Consider the following 11672-nt stretch of genomic DNA (forward strand, 5'->3'; position numbering starts at 1 on the left):
GAACGTTTCATGTTTTCTAAAGCATTTTATATATTCGTATATTCATTTTCGTGGATATTCTTCTTACTTCCCGTGTATTTTCACGTGGAACGTGCGCAACGCCGGAAATTTTTCAAAGGGGAAATTCCCGTGGCTGTTCTCCACGCGAGGAAAACGATTCTCGAGCAGTAAGTAGATCCGATGCAGAGTGGAGAGGAAAAAAGAAGGAGGAACGCGATCAGATTAGTCGTCCCAGAGGCCGGTTCCGCATTCAATGAATGCTTATGCAAATCTCCTCGTGAAAACTCGTCCGGCCGCTTCAAGATTTCCACTCGCTTCTAATCCTCCCCGACAGATGCATCTCACTGCATTGTGCCCGCCGCTGCACTTCCACCATTCAATTTCCTTTTTCGTCGGAGATCGGGGAAAGAGATTAACAGCGGATTAAATATCGCGAGAATCTTTCGAAATGCCCGCGACACCGGTCTTTAAGATTCACTCGCCTGCTTTCGCGCTTTCGTGGGTTCAAACTCTTCTAATTGCTTCTATCTCGAGATTGAATGAAGTATTAGAAATTTGACACTGAAATTACAAGATAAGAAGAATGACCCATTTCTGACTGCTTTTTTCGCAATTATTAAAGATAACGGATGTTACTCTGAGAAATTATTAAAGATATTCATTTGTTCATACACAAACCGAATTGTATCAATTAAAGTCTCATAGATACACTCTTGGAGTTCCTATACAGAAATGTCATTATAATACAATTAACCCTTTGCACTCGAAGGTTTTTGCCTGGAAATATTCAAAATTTTCCAACCAGTTATAGTCGACATCATTTGAAACTAATTCAACGATAATTCACAGATAAATTAAGCAACAAAACTATGTTATCTAAATATTTCACGTAGCAATAGAAAGTTTCATTTAAAATACTAAATATTCACTTCATAATTTTGCAGTGTCAAATCGAATGGTGAGTCAGAGTCACCTCTCGAGTGCAAAGGGTTAATAATAATATTATTATTAATATTAATAATAATAATAATAATTCTTATAACTAAATTTAAATGTACTTCGAAATTCGGACCCAAAATTTCGAGAATACTACGAAGAATTCTTTAAGTTTCTAAAAAGACTCGTGAATGCCAGGGATCTTATTAGAGAAGAATCTCGTTTCTAGAAGAATGCGATTCGTTTGATCGATACGAGTATTGGTAGAAAGTGTTGTATGTATTAACACGAAGATCGGCTTGTTTAATAACGTTTGAGATTTGTAAAAATGGATCATTGGTTTCAGGGCCACCGAGGGCGGTCTAGCACCGGATGCAGCTGCAGCCGCGGGTCCGGGCGCAGGTTCCGGTGAAATCGTCGGGGGTCCCAGGACGCCTCAGCAGACCGCGGCGCAAAAACGGCTGCAGGCGACGCAGGCGCAGGTCGACGAGGTCGTCGACATCATGAAAACGAATGTCGAAAAAGTCCTGGAACGTGATCAGAAGCTCTCCGAGCTGGACGATCGAGCAGGTGAGAAAGATCGATACCGATCATCCCTTCTGATCGTTATTCCTTGAGTCGATCATCCAAGTACACCTTGAAGATGCGGTGGAAATAACAAATTAACAAGATAACAAAACTCTTTAGCCCCTTGCCGTACAATACGTTTCTAGACTAATTTAACAATCAATGTTGTTTTATTACCCACGGATCAAAGCGACTATTTTTCTATTATCAATGTATTATTTTCAAATGAAATTTCCACTTGAAGTAGAATGGAAAATTTTCTTGCATTCCTTCCACATTGTCGATAGTAAAATATACGAGCTTAGTAAATAGTACGCCAAATAGTTAACAAAGCGTTAAAAGAAATAATGGAATAAAATCGAGAAAAAGAAACTCTTAAGCAATATAACAGAACTCTTTAACAAAGTCTCTAAGAGAAATAACGTGAAAAAATCAAGAAACCTTTAGTTCAGGGTTTCTAAGACTTTCAAGACTTTTTTCTAACGTTTATTCTATCAGGCAAAAGATAGGTAGATTTTCAAAGATTCACTGTAGATAGTTTCATACTGAAGACGTCACACACGTTCCAATTCGACTAAATTAGACGACAGAGTGGTGGCTTATATAAGTACACACCATTCGCGAAGGATTCAAACCCAGAAGAACGCAACTAGAAGGGAACTTCGCCTCTCTCCCGCTTGCCAATTATCAAAAGATAATTCTATCGTGTATCCATTGTCGATTATACTGGAACGAGTACCAGAACCGTCCCCTTAGAATTCAGAACGTGACGGTGTTACGTAAAGGCAGGAAGGTTGCCAGGGCGCGAGGGGGGAGATCCGCGAACAAATGAACACGGCCGAGTTGTTGTGAATGAACAGAATGTGTTCGAGGCGCGGCGGGAGAGGGATGAGGGTGGCTGGAGAACGGAACGAGGAGAGAGGGAGGAAGATGAAAGATAGTGGGAGGAAACAGGAAAGGAGGAGAAGAGATGAGAGAAGGTAGAACGAAAGGAAGGAAGAGAAAACGAAAGAGAAGAAAGTAAAATAAAGTAAAGGAGTGAAAGAAAGGTAAGAAAAGTGGGGAAAGAGGTGGAAAGAGAAAGCGTTAGAAGGGAAACAGTGAAGAATATAAAGAGAGAAGAAAAGAAAAAAAAGCGTGGGAAGATAAAATAGAGAATAAAGAATGAGCAAAAAGTGTAATAGAGAAACATGAGAATAAATAGAAAATAGAATGAAAGAAAGGAGAAAATAAAGTAAAGGAAAGTAAGAGTACAGTGGTAGAAAGGACGAAAAAACGGAAACGAGAGCGAAGAGAGAGAGAAGAAAGGGTTAGAAGAGAGGGAGACAGTGGAAAACGAATGAGAAGAGGAATAAAAAGAGAAGAAAGCGTGGGAGGATATGAAAATAGAGGGTACAGAATGAGCAGAGAGAGTAAAAGGGTGGGAAACATGAGAAGAGAGAGAAAGAGAACGAGACAGACAGTTTTCAGTGAAAAGTGGGAGACCGACGATTCACAGGACGAGGACAAAAGGCGTCAGGATTAAGCCGAAGGACTCGTAGCGAGCAACCGTGGCACCGTTCCGCTCGGAGGATCAGTTCCCTCCATTCATTGCCGCGCGGCGTCGAAGTAGTTCGACCCTGCGCGAGTCCGACTGCACACGTATATATCGATTACCGTGACGCTACTCGCGGGATCGATGGCTACACCATTTCTTTACCAGTCCGACCACCGTCGATCCTTTTCTCCTGCAAGCCTGACGGTACACCGACTCACGCCACTGTCGGACGACGAGTGACACGTTGACTGCCACGGTTGTCACCGAAGCTTCGAAATTGCTCGAACAATTACAATAAGAGAACTGATGTCAAATTAAAATATTGTAATATCTGTAATACCAAATCATTCATTATTTCTGATACCACTTGGCTTTGTTATGAAAGAATAAGTATTATAATACTCATATTACGTTGTTATCGAACTACTTATATCAAAATTGCTCGAACAATTACAATAAGAGAATTGATGTCAAATAAAAGTATTTGGCGACGTAAGTAGCTGGATAGCAACGTAATGCTAAATTATTCTTATTTCTGATACCACTTGGCTGTGTTATGAAAGAATAAGTATTACAGTACTCATATTACGTTGTTCTCGAGCTACTTATGTTGCCAAATATTTTTACTTGACATCGATTTTCTTATTGCAATTGTTATCGAGCAATTTTGATATAAGTAGCTGGATAGCAACGTAATATGAGCACTGTAGTACCAAATCATTCATTATTTTTGATACCACTTGCCTTTGTCATGAAAGAATTATAATAGAAAACGCTGGAAACTCTAGTGGCAATCAACGTGTTAAATCATTAACTCTATGAGAATGAATTCTGCTGCATAGACACTGGATTTTTGTGAGAAACCGAAAGTTGCGAATGAATAATACTCTATTCGCCGGAAGATTGAGTTTTCAATGGAGAATCCCTTACTCAAAGACTTACTCAAATCAGACTGCTTCAAAATCAAATAGATCAGAAAGATATCGAAATTCCCTCATTTTAATAATATACAGCTTTACGAATAGAAATTACTTACAACTTACTCTATTTAATTCTCTTCTCGAGCTTTCTAATATGCCCCCATTTTAATTTTTCAAAATCCCATCGACCCTTTGAACCTCTTTCTCCGGGGCAAGTCCGAAGATAATTCCGAATGTAGCTTACGTTCTTTGAGGAGACGCAAAATACGCTCTCCCGGGATGCTAGAACTCGTTAGGTAAGTACCGCGTCGCCCTAATTGTCTCTCCCAATTTGCTCGGCTTTAGAAAAGACGAACGTGGCGAAGTCCCGCGCTCCTCGTCGTCCTCGCCCTTTCGGCTCTCAGATGTCCCGAGTTTTCCGAATAAAGAAAACTTTCTTTTACCCGCCGGCTCGTTATTAATCGACAGTTCGTCGAACCGTTTAATGAAAGCTCCGGTCGCTTCTGTGAAGCGACGATTCAAGGAACACGAAGCTCGTTACGACTAAGATCTACCTTTTCCCTTGCAGATGCGCTTCAACAAGGCGCGTCGCAGTTCGAACAGCAGGCGGGAAAACTGAAGAGGAAGTTCTGGCTACAAAATTTGAAGGTGAGACCAAATATTTGATTCGAAATCTCGTCAATTCCGCGAAGTATCTGTACTGTCGAACGAACGATTACAATCGTGGAGTTTTGTATTAGATCATTCTATAAGTAACTTCCTATACTAACTTCCGGTGTAAGAAATTCCTTTGTTTCTCCTTTGTTCGTTTTAATTATCGAAGCATCAATGCGGTGGTGTAATGAATGTTTAATATACAATACAACTCTCGTTCTCTGTTCTCCGCAGATGATGATCATCATGGGCGTCATCGCACTCATCGTATTGGCCATTATCGTCGGTAAGTAGCCACAGGTGTAGATGCACTTTGAGAAAGCTAACGACACCGCCACTGTAATTGTCTGAGTGTTCCGTGTCATTTGGTCGATGACACCACGCCACGATTTCGAGCGATCGACTCGTCACTTCGGGATCGAACAAAATTCTCGAGTTTTCGGTTCCATCGTTTAGAACATAAGCGAAATATGAAAATGAATTCTATTTTGCGAAAAGAGAGAGTATATTGTTTCAAGCCTCTGGAGTATTGAAGGGGAATCGTTTATCGTTCTCCGCGTGTCGAAGTTGCGTTTCAATTGAATAAAGATGTTCTATGAATTTCCCTGTGGTTAACAGAGAAAAAACGGAGAATTCAGGAGAATAAACCGCTCGTTGATTCTCCGAACGCGACGAATCGATCGCTCAAGGCCCACTGTCACTGTCAGTCTGCATTTCCGCGTTGAAAGTTCTTGGCCACCGTGGCCAAGAGACTATGGTTCACACGACTCGACGGAAGTGTCGCCGATAAGCTTCGAATCGGGCTCGTGGGATTCCTCTCGGGATATCCGAGGAATTCTTCGAACGTTTCCGGGAGTTTCGCGTCTCGACGATGAAACCGAAGAATTTTCCCTCGCCGAGAGCATCCGGCGAATATTCCGACGCCGATTTTTCAATCGAGTTCTACGGATTTCTGGGGCAAACTCGAACCAGCACTCGAAAGTCGACGTTTTCCATAGAATCAAACTCCACAGTTAATCGATCGCGATTCCATCGAATCGTATCTTAAAATCGAATCACGCGTCTCTATATTAATGAACGTCGGATCCCGTCATTTTGTTTCGTCGTTAACGCGACTAACTTCGAACTTTCCGGGGGATCGAAGCGAACCGTACCTTCTCCGAATAAGGTTAACTCGATTAGCTTTCATTTTCACGTTGGGGGCAGAGGAGCAATTAAACGCGCACCGCAACCGCCGTTTCGACGTTTCGACTGCTCCAGAAGTTCGCGAATGTTACTTTGAAAATCGACGTCGAACGTTCAAAGAGATTTCAGAGATACTCTACCGAGGACAAACACTGTCCCTCTGATCGAATAGAAGACGAAAAACGTGGCCGCGATTATTTCTCACCGATGACCAAAATTTAACGTGTGAACTCTATGTGTTTCTCTTTTCTCGTCTAGCGAACTTCATGTAGACGTGCTGGTTGGTGGAAGAGATTTGTGTGTGAGTGAGTCTGAAGGTAGAAAGCAACACACAAAATGCGACCGTTCTCCGTGTTACTGTTGTCTCTATCTCTGTCTCTCTCTCTATCTCTCTGTCTATCTATCTCTATCTATCTCTATATACATATATATATATTCATATATATTTATATCTATATATATATATATATATATACTTATTTCATGTTTTTCCGCTCTGACCACCTGTGTTCCTTACCTTCTTCTAGTAGGACGTGTGTACGAGTACCTGTGTATACAGACATGTGTATATCTCCGTTCTCGTTGTTTCTGTATCACCAGACACCAAATAATCCTTTCTCAGACAATCTGTCCCCTGTCTATTAACTATTCCGTGCAATTGTTCGCAATTTCGCGAGAATCTTTCGGGAGGTTTCCAATTCTCTGATAACAATTCGAATTCTAGTTAAAGTTATTGAGGACAAAGATATCTTAATTAACCACTTGCCCTATGACTTTTTTTCTTAATTACGCTCAACAGAGATACTTTATTGTTTATGATTCAATAGAAGAGGAGGAAAATTCTACACTTGTTTCGTGTCTACATTTACTTAACCAGTTAATTGGGTTTGACGAGTATACACATCATCGTAAAGCTTGACATGATAATTCTTTCATGAATTCTTTATTTTTTCACATAAACATGTAATTCTTCTTTGTTTCGCTTTGATCTTTCATTAAAATATACTCTACTCTATCTCCATTTTTCGATTTTCTCGCGCGCAAAACGAAAGGTTTTTCCAACTAAATTCCACAGTTAACTGGTTAAAAGCATTACAATGAATAATAGATATATAATCTATAATAAAATAATATAATGATATTATATTTGTTAAATTCTATTTGAAATCTTCACCACGAGTCTGCCACGATATTGTAGGGCAAGGGGTTAATTCGACGAATGTTAATTGCGGAAGTTTGCTGCTATGCGATACTTATCTTTGAAAGATAATTGAGGAATCAAACTAAACTGTCGGTTGACTATAGAAGTCTGTTTCTACTTTGTCACTTTCCTCGAGGAACTGAGATTTGTCTTCTCAGTTGCAGAGAAGCTTGAAATCAGTGGTACTATCGAGTTTCTCAGAGAATCGTGGAAATTCGCAGTCCACCTGTGAGGTTCAGTTTCGAATTGAAAGGATAATGGAGTAATTGGAGTAACGGGAAAGTTGGAATATCGTTTCCGACGAAAGATCCTCGCCCGAAATTGTCGCTTACCGTCGCTATCTGTGCTCCGTCGTCCCCCGTTTTTACAAACCTTGTCCTTCGTGGCTCGCTGTGTATTCACGAATCACTGATTTAATTGGCCCGAGGGTTTAACACGTTCGCTAGCGGCGTCACATATTTGTGACGGCCGTGATTATATATCTTACATAATGAAAATGAAATTTATCCTACAGATATTGTTAGAAATTATAAACTATATTATAGTTAGGAACTCAATGACTCGTTTCAGTTTTGTGAACTCAATGACTCATTTCAATGAAGAAGAAATTAATACCATAAATATTGTTATTAGGAATTATAAACTATATTCTATTTAGAAACTCAATGACTCGTTTCAGTTTTGTGATTTCAATAACTCATTTCAATGAAAAAGAAATTGATACCATAAATATTGTTATTAGAAATTATAAACTACATTGTATTTGGGAACTGAATGACTCATTTCAATAAAAAAGAAATTAATCCTATAGAGATTGTTACTAGAAATTGTAAACTACATTATATTTAGGATCTCAATGACCCGCTTCAATTTTATTTTTCTAATATTTTGTTTCGAAGATTTATTGGATTGAAGAAAATATTATAACTGAGGAGACCGTTACCGAAATAAGCGCTGGTAGCGAACGTGTTAATTGACAATCGCGTGCACGCGGGGACAAAGAACCGAAGACGAAAAGGGGAAATATATAAGGGGGAGGAAATGCGGGGAGAAAGACAAAAGGCGAAAGGTGATTCGTGAATCCTCAACAAGCCGTGAGACCAGCGTCAGAGCAACACGATCAACAGACAGCGACACCACAGAACAATCAACAACGCGAGACTACGCCGGATGAGAAAGCTTCACCATTAACCCTTAATTTACATTATTGAATTGATCCGCACACGGTACCGAGTAAGGTTTATTTTATTAAGAATTTGTTTTGCTTCGTTCAACCATTTAGTTTATCAAAGTTTCTTGATCAAAAGAAAATTACTTTTTACTTTTCTTATTTTAATGGTATTCACTCGGAGGTTAATACAGTAATGAATAATAATTTCAAACGTTAGTTTTAGTTCGAATATTACATTTTCCAAGAAAATAGCTAATTTTTCCAACGGAATAACGAAACGATCCGTCGAAGCTTCACCGAATTTTTCTGACGACTTTACGACAGGCTTCCATATATTAAGAGAAACAATAGAAGTACATCGTAGAAAATGGTTCTAACGTAAGGGTGAAACATTTTTTAAGGAAAGTACAGTGTTCCCACAGTGTTCATGGGATGAGAAAAGTCAAAGAAACGAAAGGCGAAGAAACAATATCCATCATAAAAAATATATATATATATATATATAAAGCACACTACCACTCACTCCCCCGCCACTTAATTGACTGTTATGTGTCTGTCTGTACTCTTTTTGGTGGTATTTTACCCTGTGTGTGTTCCCCGAAGTTAGTCCCAGCCGGTGGTTTTCAATTTTTCTGGTGGTTCACGGGTTCACCGATAGAGACAAAAAAAAGCAGTGCCAGTGAAATCGATAAAATGAAACCGAACGAACGAGTATAGAAATAAATTTAAAAAAACGAGTGGAACAACGAAATGGAATAATATTAAAATAAAATATGTATATATGTATATACATGTATCGGAAATCGAACGATCGAACACCACCGAGAAATGAAAACACAGAAATGGACACCAAGCACATCCGAACCATTTAAACAACATCAACAACTACTACAAGTACCAAATAATATAATATACCTCGTCTTTACAACAGTATATTAAGAAACAACAAGTACAACATCAACAGATTTCTATATATATATCTAACAACAACATGTTAAACAGTTTTATAGATACCAAAAAAAAAAACAAAATAATGGTCTCTGTAATAAGATTTTGTTTGAAACACCCCACCACCCTCCACTGTTCTCTTCGGTACGGTAAGCTACAAACTTTTACTGATGCACTTTGATACCATTTCCATTTCTTTCATCTTTCTTCTTGTCTTTCTCTCATTTATTCTGACTCCGCTCGGATCGAGCAGTCGAAACCGAAGTAACTTCGCTCGTTTCTGTTAACCATTTGAGTGCTAAACAAATTTTGTGGGTATATACCAAAAATACGAAAGTGATTGGATGTGTATGAAAAAGTTAATAAGATTTAATACTTATCTAATTAGATTACAAATACTGTGTTGGTACAAAAGAAATATCAAAAGATAACATTTATTCAAATAAATTTACTTTGATTTAGTTCTTGAAAAACATAGTAAGGAAATTATAATTGATACTGACAAACAGCGCTACGCGCTCTCAATGTTGGCACAACACAAGAAGAGCGCTATAGCGCTCCACAGCACTCAAACGGTTATGTACGACTATTAACTATCACTCCGTGAAGTTTTCAAGTATGTTAACATCATTGTCGGTGGAAATGATATTTTGCGGGAACCTCGATGTCCACAAATTATTCTAAGACAGTTTCATCTCGTATAACGATCTATGGATTATTTATTTGTAACGTGATAGGGAGGTTCTTAGATTTATCCATTTTGAACTCACGAAAATGGGAGACACGTGTTTATCTAATTTCGGTTTCTTAATAATCGTTTTTCTAAGAAATCAATGAAAGTTCTGTCATTTGTTTCTCTGGATCACGCCGCGGATCTTTGACGTTTCGGTTTCGACTTCCTCTGAATCCTTGAAGCTCGAGGACACCATGCAGGTTTTAATTTCAATTCTAAATCAACGCTCGCAGCGCGCAGAATTGAATCATCCCGCGAGATTGAAACGCGTTCCACTTCTACAAAATGGGAAATTCATTCTATGAGACCTTCAATCGTAAATATGCTAATTCTAGAGACCTTTATCGCGTCACGCTCGAACCTACGAAACACTCGACTAATCTTCTCCGAAACACCGAGGTTACACAGTTTCGAAACGAACATTCCCTTCGATTCACTGCGAAAGTATCGATATAAACTATCTCGAACTCCAGTGACGCGATAAGCGTTTCCGGTACGGCAACACACGACGATTGTCAGATAAAAAAGGAACAGAATACAATGAACGATCTCTGTGATAAAGGAAACATTCTTCGAATGATAATTTCACTGTTCTGTGAACGAGAGAAAGGAAAATTCTGCGCGCAAATCTCGAATTTTCTGCATATTCGAATACAGCATGACTTCTTCTCTTCTTCTCGCCCACGTTCATCCCTCTCCCAACAATTTCCACGCCATTCACCGCCCCCCGTTCTCTGACTCTACACCGTTTTCAGAATATACAACCACAAAATGATATATACTAACGAATATTGTCCGCGCGACGCGACGGGACAAATATTTCTGGGACGATCTTCACGCAACGCATGCCGGAGCATCTCTCGCTTGCATGCTGCGTTCCAGTGTTCTTCGTGTATTGTACTTGCGGGGTTATTACGAAAGAACCATGGGGATTTGAAAAGATATGTTTCGCAAATGTTGTGTAATAATGTTAAATGTATAGTATTATGTGTCTGATATTATTATTAGCATTCATATATCAGTATTATATAATAATATTAATATATTAATACTAATAGTAATATTATATATTAATATTATATATTACATAGTTTATTTTATATTATATAATTATTATTAATATTAATATAGTATATATTATATATTGTACAGTATTAATATTACTATTAATATTAATATATTAATATTATTATATAATATTAAATGAAAATAGTATTAAATCTTGATTAATGTTCGTTGTGACCTTCCGCGTCACAAAAGGCATCGAAACTGAAATAAAATATCTTCTTCAAACTCGACGATTCTTTCGCTGCAACCCTGTACATACATACGTATTTTCTATATAGATAGGTATATAGTGTTCGTTGGAAACAGTAGCAGGGCATGGCTTGATGGATCGCTGAAAAGAGTTCGATAATACGCGTTCTCGCCGGAGGTTCCTGGTTGATCAATGAAAAACGAGATCAGCTACCAACAAAAGAATCTTCTGTTCGAACTTTTTAATTCCAAGGAAAACTTCACGATAGAATTTTCAGCGAAATGTCCGAAGTCCCCGGGAACCTCGAAAGCGAGATCGTCGTACGAACGATTTATGTGTAGATCGATATGTACTCGGTTTTTGCAAAAAGTAGTTAGTGTTCACTATGTTTGCTGCATGGATTTTCGTGCGACATTGTGCACTGTAGATTACGAAGTTCTTTTTAGGAGGATGGAGGATCGAGGATATCGATGAGACTGATATCCCATGATTCAATATTCATAATTCAAGACCTGCAGCTTGTTTCTTCTTTAACCCTTTGCACTCGAGAGGTGACTCTCAA

General features: G+C 38.7%; 1 protein-coding gene across 3 annotated transcripts in view; it reads left to right on the forward strand.

Annotated features, from left to right (window-relative positions):
• Positions 1-11672, forward strand: part of nSyb (neuronal Synaptobrevin) — a 29173-nt gene that overhangs the window by 9291 nt on the left and 8210 nt on the right. For 2 of the 3 annotated variants that reach the window (XM_031976805.2, XM_076373657.1), the window contains exons 2-4: positions 1283-1506; positions 4529-4608; positions 4849-4900. In XM_031976805.2, the coding sequence (XP_031832665.1) occupies positions 1283-1506; positions 4529-4608; positions 4849-4900 (356 nt within the window). Of the gene's footprint in view, positions 1-1282; positions 1507-4528; positions 4609-4848; positions 4901-6057; positions 6117-11672 lie in introns of all 3 variants that reach the window. The other variant, XM_076373658.1, reaches the window with a different exon arrangement.

The sequence above is a fragment of the Nomia melanderi genome, chromosome 14, assembly GCF_051020985.1.
Source record: "Nomia melanderi isolate GNS246 chromosome 14, iyNomMela1, whole genome shotgun sequence".
In the NCBI taxonomy this organism is placed as follows: domain Eukaryota; kingdom Metazoa; phylum Arthropoda; class Insecta; order Hymenoptera; family Halictidae; genus Nomia; species Nomia melanderi.